Source organism: Cottoperca gobio, chromosome 17 (assembly GCF_900634415.1).
Source record: "Cottoperca gobio chromosome 17, fCotGob3.1, whole genome shotgun sequence".
NCBI classification, from domain to species: Eukaryota; Metazoa; Chordata; class Actinopteri; order Perciformes; family Bovichtidae; genus Cottoperca; species Cottoperca gobio.
Genome location: NC_041371.1, coordinates 15,877,189 through 15,896,978, shown reverse-complemented (window position 1 = coordinate 15,896,978; position 19,790 = coordinate 15,877,189). Strand labels below are relative to the sequence as shown.

At 39.3% G+C, this 19,790-nt stretch overlaps 1 protein-coding gene across 1 annotated transcript; it reads right to left on the bottom strand.

Annotated features, from left to right (window-relative positions):
• Positions 1 to 6,289: 6,289 nt before the first annotated feature.
• LOC115022753 (myosin-7-like) lies at positions 6,290 to 19,790 on the bottom strand. Its single transcript, XM_029453833.1, is given in 39 exon segments — positions 6,290 to 6,310; positions 8,382 to 8,516; positions 8,701 to 8,796; positions 8,985 to 9,089; positions 9,310 to 9,606; positions 9,725 to 9,928; positions 10,012 to 10,206; positions 10,208 to 10,321; positions 10,405 to 10,529; positions 10,635 to 10,800; positions 11,437 to 11,620; positions 11,857 to 12,053; positions 12,139 to 12,257; positions 12,418 to 12,544; positions 12,650 to 12,820; positions 12,822 to 13,040; positions 13,124 to 13,214; positions 13,301 to 13,450; positions 13,565 to 13,737; positions 13,819 to 14,061; positions 14,213 to 14,468; positions 14,560 to 14,696; positions 15,066 to 15,189; positions 15,282 to 15,487; positions 15,674 to 15,744; positions 15,883 to 16,192; positions 16,283 to 16,453; positions 16,590 to 16,739; positions 16,868 to 16,986; positions 17,103 to 17,241; positions 17,538 to 17,641; positions 17,744 to 17,842; positions 17,934 to 17,997; positions 18,074 to 18,166; positions 18,276 to 18,381; positions 18,849 to 18,876; positions 18,963 to 19,119; positions 19,258 to 19,401; positions 19,590 to 19,790. Coding segments are annotated over 39 exon segments (5,811 nt in total).

Sequence of the window (19,790 nt, the reverse complement as noted above, 5' to 3'; positions counted from 1 at the left end):
AAAGTACTCGACAATTTCTTTGTTAGAAATTACTTAACTTAAATAGTCATTTTATATTTAAATTAGAACAGATCTGTTCAAGATCAGATCAAATGAAGGTTTTATATGTTTTAAAGTTTCTCAAATTTGCTGTGTTTTTAATTATAATTAAAGATTTAAAGAAATTAGAGAAATAAATCATTTTAAAACTATAAATTGTGAAGATTGCATATTTTACATCCACATTAAAAATCTCAAATTTGGTTTTATAATCTGTTTTACTGTCTACAGATGAATTCCCATCATTTATTTTTTCAAAAATACATTTAAAAAACCTACATACTCAATATATGTTTGTGCACTGAAACAAATTCATGGTGTTGTGACCTATACGCCAAGCTCTATCCAAAAGTTGCGTGCTGCGAGTGCCCTTGGCCTGCGTCTGTTGACATGGCATTGTTTTCTTCTCTTTATCCTTGAGCACAAAGATAACTTGTGAAATTCCTGTGGGGTTTGTTGTTCAGAGGGCAGCTTGGGGACAGCTTGTGACGCAGGTAGTCAGGACAAGTTTTTATTTTTTATTTGTGAAGCAGCAACAGGTGACTAGCCCACAAGAAACCAATTATGTACCGTATGTACTATATGTAGTGTAATACTGGATATTATATTGATTATATTCTAGAAAGAATATGCTAAATCCGTCTGTTCAAACCAAATTTTTGAAATCGCACGTAACGATGCAAGTGTGTCATACTGAAATGAGGCATAGCAACATGAAACTTCCAAGGATGATGATGAATTTAAATGTAGATGTAGTTATAAACCCTCTGGTATAAATGAAATCATACAAAGCATACTGGCCAGTAAGGCAACCGGAGCCGTCAGCTGTCTTCCTTTCTATCGCATCACATCTCACCAGGTCTTCCCGCTGCTTGCTTTCCAACTGCAATTCTCATTTCCTTTACTTATTCCTCAGTATACTGTATACAGTATACTATCAGACTCTCTAGCAGAGCACTGAGTCGTCCATTGAAAGTCTCATTCTCAGCTGTCCACAGTACTTGTGACTTTCACAATCATGAATACATAACAGAAGGTGTGAGGCACCTTTCTTCACTTAAGTGTGAAACTAGAGCCAGCAAAGCTATTGTTAGTATGTGTTCTTTGTTGAGCTCTGGTGGAGGGAAGGAGTTGACTGTTCTTTGTCTTGTCTTCTTTCCACTTATTCAGACTGTGGACCTCTGTGTGGACTAAAATCTCCCTATGTGACGATGACCAGGACATGGCAAAAATAATGGAAAGGTACTGTACTGTTCTATTTTACGGTCTACTTTTTTGAATGCAAAACATCTAATCTGTTGGAAAATCTGCTAATTTGGAAAACTGATAAAGAGTTAATGTTGCCACAATATACTCCCACCACTAATGTTCTATTTTGAGAGATGCAATGGTGTTGCTTGAGTTCACTAGGTCTTTCGGGACTCAACTCCTGAATACACCAAATTCAGATGATCTGATGTCAGTCAGACATCTTTGTCAAGTCTTCTCTGTGTTCCAAATGTCCCTCCCTTGCCTGGCTTTGAAAACATGTGTGTTACTAGAGAAGGACTGACCTCCACTACTGATATGAAGGTTATTAGTTTTAACTTTACTTATTAAAATGAAAACGCTATGGGTTACATTTACAGTATGTAAAAAGCAAACATTTAGTCCCCACTAGATGATTTTTAAATCAAAATTGGAATTTTTTGTTTTTTGTTAGAATTATCTTGCATAGCAGTCATAGTTTTTATACTATTTTAGCAGATGTAAACGAGTAATTGACAAGATTGTTGTTTTATTGTCCTTTGTACTGTAGGGGAACAGTCCTTTTTGCTGTGGTGTTTCTATCATAGTTCACCTTTAAAAAGTGTTTCCTCTACGGTTCTGTAGGCTTCCATATTACTCGTGCTACCCAGATCCACCTCTAATACTGCAAACTGAAAATGCAATGTGCCGTGGACAATTCTGCCAAGAAAAGCTGTTATGAACAGGTGATTTGCTAAGTAGTTAATTAGTCATGTAAATTCTGTCAAAATATGTGTGCAGTTTCTTTGGCTGTGGGCCCATTTTAAATATTGAGAATATGGAATTTCTTCTCAAGTTCTTGCAAGATCGGCGGTATGCTCTGCCTTTAGTCAGCTTTTTCAGTGAGGGACTGAGGCAGCAACATCCTGCAGTCTGTTTACATTATGATTTAACTCCAGAAACCTTGAAAAACATGTATCAGTAGTAGTGTTTCATTTGGGGATGTACTATATTTGTGTTGAATTGGCATGTTGCAAGAAAAATAATGAAGTTGTAACCCTTGTATACAGATAAAACTATAAACACCTCACTAATTATTTACCAGCTGTGCAGTTTTATCAGTATCAAAATACAATATGCAAAAGTTAATTGTTGTCCTTTAGCACGACTCCTTTACCAACGACCTTCTTAACTACTAATTGCTGGTCATGATGCTGAGTGACATTTGGAAAAGTCTGTTACATTCACTTGGCTAATGATAACAGATGTAGTAAGAGAAAATGGGGAAGTTCATATTCCCTCTTCCAAAACAAATAGTTTGAAGCCACAGATCTTTTTTTGTTAGAGACTCATGAAAACAGCCAACATGGAATTACATTGTCTTCACTAAAACATGATGCACTGCTGCTGTTTGTTGCTCTTACCTCGTGACACACACGGCAGGTGACAACACATGGCACAAAGAAAAGTGAGGGGAATAGGTGTGGATCGGGGACAGGCTTGATGTTAAGTCACTCTTATTTTATTCAGATAAATCATATCCGGTCATTTTATCTAAATTCTTAAGAGGCACTGACTTGATTCGATTAGATCTGTTATGTGTGTTTTCATACAAATATGGCCGTACACTATATTTTGATTTGGGTAAGACGATCCTGGGTGTATAATTTGATTTTGTTACCGAGCAGCTGAAACGTTTTGATAACTAGAACTGAAAAACTGGAAAAACAAATGTAACGTTACAGGGTTTCAAACAATCCACGTAAATACTTGTTTATATGTGAAGACAAAAAGTAAATTAAAACAACCGGATCAACTTTTGATTTGCTCTTTGACAACAGCTCTGGACTTTTCATGTTAAGATTCGTTATCAGAAGAGATCAAGTTCTCTGCTCTGCTGAGAAGAGTGTAGAGTAGCTGTAAAGTGAGAGTTCAGGGACATAAAATGATCACTCATCACAGTTCTGTCGACACCCTTTGTCTCATGGAGTCGTCATGGCATAGTTCCCTTTCCTTTGGCCTTGAGGACAAAGATAACCCTGTGAAATTCTTGTCTGGATTATTTCTCTGAGAAGAGCAGTGTCTGATGTCGTGACGGACAAGGGCTAACAGGTGGATGACACAGAAGATATACCTCTTTGTTCCACACAACATGTTTCACTCATTTTTATTTCTATTCCATCATGTTAGAATCCGTGCAGGATATACACATTCTCAGTCTACATTTATGTAACGTCAATTAAAAACATTTAAGTAACCACTGCAGGGCAAAAAAAGAAAATGCATTTTGCTTTTTTGCCCTTCTTTCATGTCCACAAGTGTTGCTTACTCCTGTAAAATAGGAATGATGAGTACTGAGGAATTTTCCTATGGACTTGTGAGAGTTGATCAGAATTTGCTTTCACATTGTTGGACTCATTCTCAGCTGTCCCAATCCCTGGGAAAATCTTCGTCTGTTTTGTGTTCCCTTCCTGGCTTTCATCCCCTTCTCGCCGTTTGGGTTGTAACCAGAATCCTCTAAGGCAGGTGTGTCAAATTAATTTTAGTTCAGGGGCCACATGCAGCACAATTTGATCTCAAGTGGGCCGGACCAGTAACATCACAGCATAATAACCAAGAAATAATGACAACTCCAAATCCATCCCTTCGTTTTAGTGCAAAAAAGTACACGTACATTCTGAAAATGTTCAAATTTGATCTTTTTACAAAACATTATGAACAACCTGAAATTTCTTAAGAAAAAAAGGTGCAATTTCAACAATATTATGCCTCAGTTTATAATTTATACATGTGCATTGCAACTTACAGATCACAGTGTATCTACAAAGGCACAAACATTTTGTCACAGGTATCTGGAGCAGTATTTTACTTTATGATCAAAACAACTAATATTTACACTTTGCAAAGTCATCCCGCGGGCCAGATTGGACCCTCTGGCGAGCCGGTTTTGGCCCCCGGGCCGCATGTTTGACACCCCTGCTCTAAGGTAATGCCAATTGTTGGCAGCAAAGATCTTTGATTGAAAGAGCAAATGCGGTCACCTTGATATACTATGGTCGCTATTGTCTGCTAATTTAACAGCTTAGCGATTGACGCAGAGGAGTCTATTGCACAAAGGTAATGATGTTAAAAGGTTAAGTCTTAAAAAGTCAGCATCAAAATAAATAAAGCCATGGCTTACATAGTTCTGTTAGTGTTAGCATGTGGACGACAAAGAATAGCACTGCAATTCATTTCTTATTTTATAATCTCTCTGCAAATATTGGAAACCTTGGAAGGACGGAGCCATGTGAGATCAAGGTCAGCATCGAGTGCTCGACAAGTGTCCAGCTGACATCCAGCTTTCACTGTGTCAGAGCATCCCTCCATTGTGCAGCTGCTGGATGAAGTACGGTAAGTCATAGGTTTATTAGATACTACATTTTAAATGTATTTGATGCAATTATATTTAGTTTGAATATTGTATTTATTATGCTTCACTTTATAAAACGGTTTTGTTTACAATGATTGCATGCTAGCCTACACTCAACAATAGTCAACACACATTACGTTACAGTCTTGTACATATTACATAATGCAAATGGGAGATAAGTTATTTTTTACAATATTGATAAATATCACTACAATGTGGCAAATGTTCATTGAACTGATGTTCACAGTTCTGCATTACATAAGAACAAACTCATGATATGATGTGTAAAACCAAAACTTCAGTAGCTGTACAGCTTGTGTAGAACGATAGCATGAGAACATTATATCTATATGATTTAATAACTTCTGCATTTTTTGTCTTCAAGAATTCTACGTTTTTTTCTTTTTAAGACTAAATTTATTTATTTTTCCCGTCATGATTTCAATGTGCACGCAGCACCAGCCTCAGGCAAAGTATCAAGGAAGTAAAGTTTTTAAAAAAAAAACAGTAGTTTTTATTTTTTTTATATGTTGGATGAACTTTAACTTAAAAAATGATTTATGATGTCGTATCGAATGTCATATCAGACATTCCCAAATTGCTCTCTTTTGATTTGGAAGGTCTTTTTGAGCTTCATGTCTCCACCAGTCATATTAGATCCATAAGTATTGCATTCATGAAAGAAATACTGCAGCATCTACTACATCTAAAGATTTGTTTTAACTTTATCACTCAGATATTCAAACAATGCAGTGCAGTTAGAATTAAGTGTTGTTATTTTGACACAAGGCAAGATGGATGAACTTTAACTGTAACTGCCAAACAATTACAATTATAATACATTTGTACTTGAGGTTTATTATGGAAAAGGTGAAGACACTTCTGAAATGACATTTAGACCATCATGAGCTACTTTTAACAGAAAGCGTTTCCTTGAGGGCTGGCTGCTCTTTTCTTAATAAATACAAAGTATGTAAAGATTTGTTTACAGTTGTATTGCTGTGGTGAGGAAAGGACCTTTACTAACTGATGTACAATATTGGTCTCATATATTGTCAACCTGATGTGTCATTCTAAGCCTAAATTACTTGAGTCATAAATCCATACATACACATAACTACCTAGGTAGTCACACTGGAAAAAGAAAAATTAAACTATTAGGATTCATGGGTGTCAGTAAAAACTGTGAAATATGTACAATGTTTGTCAGTGTCAAAAAACATCTCTGCAACAGGAAGTCAGAGAGCAGTTCAGAGTGTCAGCACAAGGTGGCAGGAGTGACCTACCTAACATTAGTGACTCGTCTCCATTTGCAAACCTCCACAGGAAGTAAACACATTTGTTTTGTGTAAGCTATTGATTGGCTGCGCACACATTCTTTGTTTGTTTTTTGAAAGCTGGTGAATTCAACATACAAAGGATGCTGTATGATAGGTCTCCCCTCTGCCTCTTCAGGTTAATGCGGAGAAGTCTCCCTGATTGAAATAAATGAGGACTCACTCTGCATGTTAATTTAAATGCACTTTTCTTTATTCTACAGAGTTACTTTGCAGACAAATGGAGACTACATCACTGGAGATCTCAAAGGTCTTAGGTGGCCGTCTGTGAGTTTCACTCCTCATCTAGCCCTTTCTGTGATGAAGGATGAGAGTAGACAAAGAGAGACGGATTAGTGACAGAGGACCAACAAGACTCCACAAGTGTTACCGAAGGTAACTTTGCTAAAGATGTTGCAAGTTAGTGCTTCTGACAGTAATTCTAAATTAAAAAGGTTTATTGTACTGTCAGCATTCATCTGCTGTATTATATTGGCTCGGACACAAATGTGAAATGCTTGAAAAGGAATGTTGAATGTATGGGATTAAATTAATCTAAACAATGAAGCACTGGATGTTTTTAGTGCCAGGCTAAGCAAGTTTAAAGCTATTTTTTATTTGACACTGAAAACTATGATTCCGAGCCTGAGTTCTGTGAAATTCATTTAGTCATTTTTTAGGCATTTAAAACATTAACCTTTAAAAATGGAAGTTGAACATAAATGTGGGTAAGTATACCAACACAGCCACAAGTTCTACTACTGTACTATATATATTCATTTGATTGTTTGAATGTTTTACGAAGACTCTGTATTCACAAAAACATCACTCTGATGCACTTTTTATTATAAAGAATGTTCAATTAGGGGCGCCCTGGTGAACTAGAGGCACTACAAGCGGAGCCTGGTGAGCGGACCTTTGTTGCATGCTGTTTCCCAGCTCTCGCTACCTTCATTTTCTGTCATATTTTACCGTCAATTCACTAATAAAAGCATGAAAAAGTCCATAAAAATGTTTTAGAAAGACAGTAATAATATTTTTTAGATTTTGAAGTTATAGTTAGCATTTGAATTTCCATGGTGCCACTAACCCAGGGGTCGGGAACCTATGGCTCTTTCGATAACGAGATATGGCTCGCAGACAATTTTGAGCTGACATTTTTTAACATGATTAACAAGTAATAAATAATTATACTGTGTCATTTTAAAGTAAAACATTTGTTTTTAGTTATTCCCTCTCCTTTCCTCCGCTCTGTCTCTGGCTGTAGGTTAAGGTGTGTTCGCACGTCTGTGTGTGTGTGTGTGTAGGGGGTGGAGCCCCGCCCTTCGCGAAACTGAGCAGAGGAGAAACTGCATAAAGCAAGCAGTAGACCGGGGGGGGTCAAACTCAATCACACATACACATATTGGATAAAGTGCATAAAGATATGGAACATATTTAAGTCAACTGCAAACGGATTGCTGAGCAGTTCAATTAAAATTTCTGAGCAGCAAAGTCGGCAAATGCGCTTCAGTTTATCAGCAGAATGGACTGTCGGAAACACAGCAGGTGGAGATGTTTGTCAGTGTTTGGAAACACAGTAGTGACCAAAGTTTCCTTCTGCATCCGAGTCTCCCACAGGCAGCTTGGCTTGGAAAGCTCTCACTGCATCATACATGTCCGTGATCACACGGCCCTGAAGCTGCAGGTTTAACAGTGAGATGCTTCAGTTATGTCGCACAAACAGTTCAGCTCACATCGTCCCAGAGATCTGTGGTGTGTTTCCCTTTGCTTTCCAAAAACTTTCATTTCATTCACACTATTTAGATACTTCTTCGAATGTATTTCCCCGTGGTTGTGCCATGCATTGATTTAATTACCAAAACCGGCGGGCCAGTTATGACAGACATGATTTTTTCTCGCGGGCCGGATATAATTGCCTTGAGTTTGACACCCGTGCAGTAAACACTGAAACGTGCACATACATTAGATAAATAACGTAAGCGTTTAGTTTATTTAATAAAGAGACGTGTTATATTTAAAAATGCATGCATAAAGTTGCATTCAAATGTATTAAACATATGGCTCTCAAGGAAATACATAAAACAATATTCGGCTTTTATGGCTCTCCCAGCCAAAGGTTCCCGACCCCTGCACTAACCTATTCAATTGAACTAATTTACACTAATACAATAAAAATAAAAAATCTGAATAAAATTGATCTATTCAACGACTGGTCTGTTTTATTTACTTATATACTCACATATGAACATTTCTATATTTACTGATTTGGTTTACAAATAAAACCCAGCTCAAATGGATTACACTGAAGTAGTAGTGTGGGGGAAATAGTGTGCAGTATTGTGAAGTCAGTAGGAAAGTATATGCAGTGTTGACAAGCTTCTTACCTTTGATCCCACATCACGGCTCTTGACACGTAGCTTGTTGACCTGAGACTCAGCGATGTCAGCTCGCTCTTCAGCCTCATCCAGCTCGTGCTGCAGTTTACGGAACTTCCCCAGATGAGTGTTGGCCTGCTCTTCCTACAGGATTCAACAAAAGCACAGGGCACAATTTCACTACAAGAGGCAGTGACAGTGGGGGAATCGACTTGAAAGGGTAAACACAGCTGAAACAATAGTCTCTTTGTTTTGGTTTTGAAATCAATAAAGAAATGGCATCTAGATGGCGAGCACACAGATGAGAGACGACTTTTCCCACACTTACAGCCTCCTCCGAAACTCTCTTATAGGATTTGACTTTCAGCTGCAGTTTGTCAACCAGATCCTGCAGACGCGCCATATTCTTGCGATCTTCATCAGTCTGTATAAATCAAGGGAATAGGAAAGAGTTTCACAAGTTTGATAAGGAGTATTCTCTTCATATAGCATATTAACAAAACGGTGTTTGTGAGCAGGCTACGAAGACACGTGCTAGTAGTATGTTGTATGAATAAAAATATATATAGTTGTTGCTTTTTGTATAGGTTATGGTAATAGGCAAAAGATCACCTGGTATGTGAGCTCTTTGATGCGTCTCTCATATTTACGGATTCCCTTCACTGCTTCACTGCTCTTCTTCTGCTCCGACTCCACCTCACCCTCCAGCTCCCTCACCTGAAAACATCAGAAAATTATTTGTTGGAAATTCATTGGTCAATAATCAATTTATTTTAACATTGAATTACAAGAGCATTATGTTTAGCCAATTTCAGCACAGTATTTTATTGTTTGGAGTTCAAAATGAGATACTATAGCTTTATAGATATAAAATAAATGTTGGTCACACATGAATTTGAAAGTGTGTGATATTTATATATTGGAAAGATTCTCTTACCCTGGCCTCGAGCTTCTGCACCTGCTTCTTGCCTCCCTTCATGGCGATCTGTTCAGCTTCATCCAGACGGTGCTGCAGGTCTTTGATGGTTTGCTCCATGTTCTTCTTCATACGCTCCAGGTGAGAACTGGTGTCCTGCTCTTTCTTCAGCTCCTCTGCCATCATGGCAGCATCAGTAATGGCCTTCTTGGCCTTTTCCTCAGCGTTTCTGCACTCCTGCACTGCTTCCTCCACTTCAGTCTGAAGCTGGGAAGCGTCAACCTCGAGTTTCTTCTTGTGATTTATCAGGCTAGTGTTCTAAATATTTTGAGAAAATGTGTGTTACTGCACTTTGAAATAGTAACTATTTCAATGTATTTTCCAAGTAAAACCAGTCAGCCATCTGCGGTTGTTGAAAAACATTATTAGGTCTCACCTGTGAGTGCAGTAGCTGCACCCGTTCACTAACATCCAGCAGCTCTTGCTCAGCAAGTTTGCGACCTCTCTCAGTTTGCTCCAGAGCAGACCTGAGCTCCTCCAGTTCGGCCTGCAGCAGGTTGTTACGTCTCTCAACAATGGCATTGTTTTCCTTAAGATCTTCATTGGATCGAAGAGAGTCATCAAGCTGGAGCTGAGCATCCTGGAAAAGGATCGAAGCCTTTGGTTACAAAGATACCCTAGTGATGATGCCAATTACAATGAGAAGTATGTCCCCTTCTTTACCTTCAGATGTGCATGGACAGATTTAAGTTGTTTCTGAGCCTCAGCTGCCTGCCTGTTGGCCTGGCTCAGCTGGATCTCCATCTCATTGAGGTCTCCCTCCATCTTCTTCTTCAAACGGAGAGCCTCATTCCTGCTGCGACATTCAGCTTCAAGAGAGCTTTGCAGGGTGTCAATCGTCCTCTGCAGGTTTCTCTTAGGACTGCTCCATCTCCTCATCTTTCTCTGCTAGTTTGCGTTCAATATCCGATTTAATTTGATTGAACTCTAGCTGGGCTCTTAGAATCTTACCCTCTTCATGCTCCAGGGAGGCCTGATGGACAGGAGGGTACAGAGTTATACATACATAGCAGGAGACGGTTTTACTCCAAAATGTTTCATTCTCAGGGCCTGTACCTCAGCTTCCTCAAGAGCAGACTGGATCTCCATTTTCTCCTGTTCCAGTTGTTTCCGTAATTTCTCCACTTCATGGAGGTTCTTTCCACTCTCACCAAGTTGCTCAGTGATGTCAGAAATCTCCTCTGTGGAATGTCAAGCAGTGTGATTAAAAAATGGCTTTCCAATTAAATGTATAAAGTATGTATGTCTACAGAAGCTTTGACACAAATGCTGGCAGTAGATGTTACCCTGTAAGTTCTTGTTCTCTCTCTTCATGGTCTCCAGATGATCCAGAGACTCCTCATAAGAGTTCTTCAGTTTGAAGAGCTCAGTGCTCAGAGACCTGGCTTCCTTTTGGGAGCTCTCCAGCTCACACTGAGACTCCTCATACTTCTGTTTCCAATCAGACAGGACCTACAGTGGATAGAAAGGCCAGCAATAAGCATATGTGTGCCAGGTGAATGAAGAAAGGGCAGGCTTGGGGAGTTTGCCTTTGTATGAAACAAATGATCCCATTAACAAAAACAGCACTTAAAGGTGGAGAACATATAAAGCTCATACTATCCCTAAACACATTTGCTCAATAGGTTGTTAAATAGGCATATGGGCCGATGGAGAGTAATTTTCCCCTCATAATGCCACTATGTGCATCTTTTACAGATGTCATTAGTTTATGTTTGTGGAAAAATTAGAATTATGGTTCAAATGTGTTCAATATTGTATCCCATGTATCTCCTTATATACTGCAGTGTCTTTTTTGATACCACCACTGGGGGGCACCAAATTAAGACTGTTTAAACTTCCCCTCTTAGGGTCCCTTTGAGCCATGAACTTCACCCCTAGCAGAGTCGATGAATTTGCCCTGTAGTATCCTGTATTTGTACTGGGCACCTCCAAGGTGTGAATGTGTGTGAACATAAAGCTGGACACTACTGGAAATAGAATGCTAAAAGGTCAAACAAAAAATGAATTCCTGATATTGTACTAGGTTCAGAGGCAACCCTGCCAATTCATACTCTTGGTGCTCATAAATTCTTGGTAGTTTTTCACCTTGTCAAAGTTCCTTTGCTTCTTGTCCAGAGCAGCAGCAGCAGCATTAGATCTCTCCACATCCACCATGAGATCTTCTATCTCATTCTGCAGCCTGTGTTTGGTCTTCTCCAGAGACGAACATTTAGCATTGATTGCTTCAACAGCCTCCTCAGCATCCTGCAGACGCTGAGCCAGCTTCTTCCTTTAGAAATCGATCATTCAAATCATTTAATGTTCCTGCACTTGGGCTTTTTAGATAAATTATAATAAATTCAACTAATATGACTTGCTGCTCAGTCATCTATAAGACAAACTTTTTGTTCGTCTTACATTTTAGTAGGAACATAACACAAACAAAAAGCTGATCTTCTAGACGAAATACAATGTCTCTTTAGGAATTAACATCAAATCATGAATTTGGATCTCAAACTGTCTTACTTGGACTCCTCCAGTTCCTCGGTTCTCTGGATGGCATCAGTTTCGTACTTAGTTCTCCACTGAGCCACCTCAGAGTTGGCCTTGGACATGCCGCGCTGCAATTCAGCCTTGGCCTCCTGCTCCTCCTCATACTGCTCCCTGAGCAGGTCACAGTCATGACGAGCAGACTGCACTGCATGGGCTAATGCATTCTTGGCCTGTCGAAACAAACTTCTATGAATGAGTAACACTGTAATACACTTCTGTCCAGTGATGTCACTGTGCACTGAAACTTAATTTCACCTTGCTCTCCTCTTCCAGTTGTCGCTTTAGATCTTCAATCTGTTGAGTGTAGGACATTTTTCCTCTCGTCAGTTGAGATACCAGAGATTCTTTGTCCTCCAGCTGCCTTGTGAGTTCACCTTGTATTGGAAAATGCATCATTTTATTGTCCCAGCAAACCATGTATCACCAAGATGTACTATTTAAAAACATTTTGGTTTTCTCAGTATTCATGATTTGAAAACTTGAAAAAATAAGTCAAAAAGTAAATATCAGTTTGTAATAAAGCAAAGAAAGTACCATTTTCCGTTTGAAGTTTTGCTTTTTGCATATTGAAGTCATTGATGCAGCGATGAGCCTCTTCAAATTTGGTCTTGTATTCATTCATCTGATCTTCCACTGTCCTGCATGTCTTCTCTAGATTTGTCTAGATTTAAAATAAACATTTAAAATATTATTATTATACCCAAATACCCACATATCTGTGCAATGTCAACATTAGCTAGAAATAGTTTGTGTCGGTTTAGCCAACCTTTGTCTTCACTATGTGTTCCATATTGGAGATCACATCATCCAGCTCCAGCCTGAGCTCACTCTTCTCCTTCTCAAGTTTCTGCTTGACTCTCTGCAGGTTGTCAATCTGCTCTCCCAGATCAGCCACACTGTCAGCTTGCTTCTTCCTGAGTGTGGCAGCAGTGGCTTCAGTGCTGCAGAGTGGCCTCTTCAAGGTCTCTGCGGAGTTTCTGGAACTCGGCCTCCCGCTTCTTGTTCATCTCAATCTGCAGAGATGTTGCTCCACCAGCCTCCTCCAGCCGCTCGCTGATCTCCTCCAGCTCTCTGGCCAAGTCTGATCTCTGCTTCTCCACCTTGGCTCGGGCAGCTCGCTCTGCCTCAAGCTCTTCCTCCAGCTCCTCAATGCGGGCCTGTAAAGGAAGAATTATTTAGTCACTACTTACTTTTGAGTATTTGCCCAAATTTTAACCATTTCACATTAATCGTTGATTACCTGGAGCTCCTTCAGTTTCTTTTGAAGCTGAATTGTTATGGCTTGCTCATCTTCTATTTTATTGCTGAGCTGACTGATTTCAAAATCTTTCCTGTGGATGAAATACAGTAGTTACAATTAGAAAAACATGTTCTGTTTTGCAGACATACTGTATATACTGTAGAATAATGTGATTACTTTTTTAGATGCTCTTCCAGTTGCTGCTTGTCATTCTCCAGATCCATCAGGCTCTCCTGGGTTAATTTCAAGTCTCCCTCTAGTTTCCTCTTAGCTCTCTCAAGATCCATCCGAATCTTCTTCTCTTGTTCCAGTGAACCTTCAAGCTGGACAATAGCATTACAGAAAGTCAAACTGTTTTCCCCAATATGCAAATAGCGTATGATCTCATGAAACACTTTGAATTAAGGTTTGCATCAATAGGTGGTAGAATTCTTACATCAGTCCACTTGCTGCTCCAGCTTAGACTTGGCCTTGGTCAAAGTGTTGACTTTGTCTTCTTCACTCTGCAGATCATCCAGTGTTTGCTGATGAGCTTCCTGTAAGGCTTTCTTTTCTTTGGTCAACTTAGCAATGATTTCATCCAGAGCGGCCATCTCTTCGACCAGGTTCTTTACCTATAAATCAAGAAAAGATGAGTTACTAGATACCTGATTAAGTTGCTGATCTGAAACAAATGATTAAGATAGATGTCATACCTTGTTCTCGGTGGCGTGCTTCTCCTTCTCCACTTTAGCCAGAGTTAACTCTAAGTCATCAATGTCTTTCTTCAGCTCAGAGCACTCATCTTCCAGCTTCCTCTTCTTAGCAGTCAGTTCAGCATTCATCTCCTCCTCATCCTCCAGTCTCTCAGACAGCTCTTTGGATTTTGCCTCCATCTGAATTTTGTTTTTGATCAGCCCCTCGCATCTTTCCTCTGCATCTGCAAGATTATCTTGCTCCTAAATTGAAATGTTCATTATGCGAAAACTTTGTTAAAATATGGTAGGTTGCAATATGAATGATTATATAATCCTATTCATATGGTCTAAACTGTATGGTTATATTACCATTTTGACATTGAAATATGAGGAATGTTGTCATTAGACTTACAGCCTGGACATGGAGCTGCAGGTCGTTCTTCTCTTGAAGAAGAGAGACCATTTTCTCCTCTAGTTCCTTTCTACGAGCTTCAGATTTTGCGTAAGCCTCTTTCAACTTCAGGAATTCTTCCTTCATGTTGGCCATCTCCTTTTCTGACTCAGCAGATCTCAACAGAGGTTTGATCTTGAAGAACAGCTTCATCCAGGGCCAATTCTTGACCCCCATGAAGGCTCTGATGTTCCACTGGATCACCAAAAGTGCATCTCTGTCAAAGATCAACCAAAGTTATTACTACCACTTACTCAAAACAAAATCATTGTGAGCATTTACTTGGTTTCAATTTAAATTCCTCTGACCTCCTTTCAACAATCTTCTGGAATTCCACTCTTGCCAGCATGCCTCTTGCCCTTGCCTGGATTCCAGTGATGATGAGTGACAAACGGTCATCTCTCATCTCCTCCAGTTGCCCCAGAAGACCAGCCTTAAAGAACACCTAAAGGAGCATGTAAATGTCCACCAGGTGTTACACAAAAGAGCTTGTGCATTAGGACATTGTAGCTTTAAATCCAGACTGTATAACTTTGTTCCTCTTAGAAATAAAAAGTTGAACTTAAATAAATTATTGTTCAATGTAAACACACTCATGGAACTGGTGTAACCACTAGGTTATGATATCAGATATTAGTTAAGATAAGCTGTATTTGGCATTATTCAATTGGCTTACTGACTTGATGATTATTCTTTACTATTATTATTTGACCTGCAATGCCACTTTTTGCATTTACCATCATTCTGTAATGATTGATTATAGATTAGTCATATGTAACAAATGTGCTTTGGACTTTTCTCTTTTATTAATTACCTTAGTGTGACCAAACTTGTATTGGCTGTGATCGATATCCAGAGACCCAAGAAGTTTCTCACCTCCCTTCTTGCTGTCGATAAACTGACCGTCAGGAATGGCAGCAGGATTCAGAATGCGATATCTGGAAAAGAAAATATTTTTTGCAGTGTAATATTTACGTTTTCTTTTGAAATTATAAGCATGTGACTAAACATTTGAAATATGAGATAATACCTCTGTTTGAAATCTCCATAGAGGATCCTGTTGGGGAAGCCCTTTCTGCAGATCCTGATACCTTCCACCACACCATTACAGCGCAGCTGGTGCATCACCAGAGGGTTCTCCATGGCCCCAGGAGTCTTGGTCTCATTGGGGATGAGGCAGCGTACAAAGTGAGGGTGAGTAGACCTCAAGTTGGTCATCAGCTTGTGCAGGTTCTCCTGTTGAAGTAATTAAACCCTATGTTTAAATCCCCGTTTCGGTGATTTTATATATATATATATATATATATATATATATATATATATATATATATATATATCTTAGGTTTCAATATAGAATTAAGTCTCAGTCAGCAGTTTGCATATGTAGGATCCATTCACACACATATTTATGTTTTTACTAACCCTGTGCAAGGCAGACACAGTTTGGAAGGATGAACCTTTCTTCTTGCCTCCTTTGCCCCCCTTTCCACCTTCTGCAAATAAACCAGTGTATTAGGTTAAATGAACAGTTACTGGCATGAAATGTTCAATCTTGCAGTTCTCATTTGAAATATTTGAAAGTCTTGACATTATCATCAGAGGTTAATGCAGTACATTCAGTGTGTTCTTACCTGCTTCTGCTCCTGCGTAATTTATAAACAGGATAGATAACAGTTTGAGATTAGACTTCTGGTAGAGTCCAACAACGGTCTCATTCAGGGGATCCTTGTTCTTCACCAGCCAGTTGTTGATATTATAATCAACAGTTCCAGCATAGTGCATCAGGCCGAAATGGGCCTCTGGTTTCCCCTTGACAATTCTGGGCTTCTGGAAGTTAGCAGATTTCCCCTGATGGTTGTCATAGAGCTTAGCTTTAAAGGTGGCATCAGAAGCTTTGGGGAACATGCACTCCTCTTCAAGGATGGACATGATTCCCATGGGCTGAGGGGACACAAATATAACTTGTTTTAAATGACTTTAAACAATACATTTATTCATGAACATGTTAGCTGTACAAGTCCTGTCTCTCACCTTTTCAATCAGGTCTATACAGGCCTGCAAATCCATGCCAAAATCTATGAAAGTCCATTCAATGCCCTCTTTCTTGTACTCTTCCTGCTCCAGCACAAACATGTGGTGGTTGAAAAACTGTTGCAGTTTTTCATTGGTGAAGTTGATGCACAGCTGCTCAAAGGTGTTGAACTGTAATGTGACAAAAATATAGTCATTTTCATATACATATCTTTGTTACCTGCATTAAATTGGAAAAAGATGGAGTTGAATAAATGAATGTGCCTGTAGAATATAGATTATATAAACATAAGTAGAAGAAGCTCACCTCAAAGATCTCAAATCCAGCTATGTCCAGTACACCAATGAAGTACTGGCGAGGCTGCTTGGTGTCCAGGGATTGGTTTATCCTCACCACCATCCACAGAAACATCTTCTCATACACTGATTTAGCCAGTGCACCAATCGCATAGTTTACCTAAAGAAAGTCCAGCAATTAAAAGTGACAGTAAATCGCCCTTATTGTGCACACAGTGTTGCTTCCTTCGTCTTTTGTACGTTAAAGGACACCTTACAATGAATTCAACTCTTAAGTCTCATTCTTACCTGCTGGACATTTTGTCCCTTGGTGACCCACTCATTTCCTACTTTGACTCTTGGGTGACAGAGTCCTTTGATGAGGTCGGCAGAGTTCAGGCCCATCAGATATGCAATTTTGTCAATATCTGAGAATATACAGTAAATAACATGTAAATGTCAAATCATTCAATAAACACAACAAATACTGACATGTTTCACATCCCGGCCAACATGTTTCAGGGCTTTAGAGAGATTCTCTCACCTTCAGTGCCATCAGCCTCTGCCTGCTCTTCACGCTGCTTGTTCTTGAACTTCAAATTTCCATGATGCATGATGGCACCAGTCAGTTTGTAAATGCCGTTCTTCTCTTCTTGAGTAAAGCCCAACACATCAAAGGCATCCTGCATGAGAAGAAGGGTGTTATTTTTGGTATGTCATTCACTTTTTGCATTGTATCAGGGTATGCAGTAGAGTGACAGGAGAGTAAGAGGTAGTAATTCCAATGGGAAATAGTTTGAATCTGACATCCGACATCTAATCCAGTCTATTGAAGTCATTTCACCCTCATCTAGGGACACAGTAAACTCTTTGATGTCTAGAATACCAAAATAGATCAATTGGGCTGATGCCACATATTAACAATAAATGTTTTCATGCAACTGGCTGTTTCATGAAAATCCAACACATCTCTACTCACATCAGTGGCCATCAGTTCGTCAGCATCATTGATGGAGGCTACTGTTGTCTCTCCTTGGGAGATGAAGGGGTAGTCATAGGGGTTGTTGGTGATGAGCAACATCTCTAAAAGGCAAAACAGAAATGTTAGATGTTGTATGCTGTGGATATAACAACAATGCATCTACTAGGCACTTTCTGTGCCAAAGATAAATCGTTTCCATTTACCAAGCAGCTCAGGTTTCTTCTGAGACAGAATCTGATAGAAGATGTGGTAATCTCTCTCAGCCTTCAGCTGATAGGTGACACGGGATTTTTCCAGCAGATCTGTAAAGACATTTGCATTATGTAAGTAGGAAGGTGATCATTGTGAACATATAAACGGACAAGATGAACATTTAGAGAAAACACTGCTTACATGTCTCAATATCAGCTGAGGCCAGCTTTCCACTGGCTGCAAAGTGAATTCTGATAAATTTGCCCTAAAATGTATGACAAAATAAAAATGTTAAAATAGAATAGGCACCAAGGGGAATTTCATTACAACCAGAAACTTACAAATCTGGATGAGTTGTCATTCCTGATGGTCTTTGCATTACCAAAGGCCTCTAAAGCTGGGTTAGCCTGAATGATTTGATCCTCCAGAGTCCCCTAAAAGAATACAGGAGTGCAACATTTGTTCACAGAGGTCAACAACACTAAAGACAATGATACAATGTGCAGTTAAAATATCTATTTGGTGTTATTTAAGCATTATAACCTTTTTCTCAGAGCCTGTGTCCTTCTTCCCTCCTGCAGCTGCAATACTGGCAAAGTACTGGATGACTCTCTTGGTGTTGACAGTTTTCCCAGCACCAGATTCTCCGCTGAAGACACAAATTGCGTTTTGATAAATTTACAAATGGGCAACATACTGTATGCAACTAATTAATTAATTAACAAAAACACAGATAAGTTTCAATCAGTTAATACATAATTAAACATTCATCATTGTTTTATATTGGCATGTTGTAGCTCATAAAACAAAGCAAATGGTAGAGTAGTGACAGCATCAATGGTCATCACATGTAAACTGTCCAAAAGAATACATACTGAGTATTGTTTAGTTATTAAGTTTCTTGCCATTAAATTCATGTTCATATTCATATGCACAACTCTTCACTGATAACATACCACTTAAAATAATAACATATATTACTGGGATTTACTGGAGCATATCAGCAAAAACTCACAAAACCAGCAAATAATACTCCAGGGAAAACTACTGAATGCCATTTACCAAAATTCTCAATTGCAGTATAACATATAACAAAGTCATGAAAACGTAACTTACGTGATAAGGATTGACTGGTTTTCTCTGTCTGGAAAAGAGAAGAGAGAGTCACTTAAAGATTCTAGGATTCATAGCGTTTTCACACTGAACAAATGATAGCTGAAGGTGATTTACCTGACAGCATGTACTGGTAGCCATTGTCAGAGATGGAGAATATATGAGGAGGAGCTTCAGTCCTCTTCTTTCCTCTGTAGGCAGAAACCACCTCTTGGTTGTAGACTGGCAGCGCCTTGTAGGGGTTGACAGTCACACAGAAGAGCCCAGAGTAGGTCTGTGAGAATGAGATAGAGGAAGAAAACTGTTTTTAAGATGCAAGTATATCAGCCACGGATATATGAATGTTGTATGTAGTAATAGGTGAGGGCTACAATCTTTGCCTCATAATGTTTTTTTAAAGCTTTTAACTCACATAGATCATCCATGCTGCATAACGCTCTTTGAGGTTAAACAGCACAGCGGGCTCATGGAGGAAAGTGAACATCGCCATGTCTTCAATTTTATCAAACTTTGGCGGGTTCTGGGGGTGTACATCACACTCATTCACCGTGACGGTCTGAAAATGGAGAAAGTCAATATTAATACACGGTTATTAATCCTGTGAGTTGTGAATGGGATGTAGGAGGGAGCATTAGAGTCTCTGGTTTCTAATGTTTCTCTGCCATTTATGACTCAAGGACAAATCGACCTGAATCATCTGCGTCTTATTTAGGAAAGCAGTTGCATCCAGGCCAGCTCACTGACCTTCCCTTTCGCAGTCAGAGCAGTGACTTTGTCCCCCTCACGGCTGACGACGGAAGCCTTCACATATTCCTCGTCAGCATCAGGAACAAAGCACTCCTTCTTCATGTCAAAGGGACGGGTCTGGGCCTCCAGACGCTCCCTGTCTGACTTCCTCAGGTACGGGGCTGCTGGCCCAAACTCTCTCATGGCAGCGTCACCCAT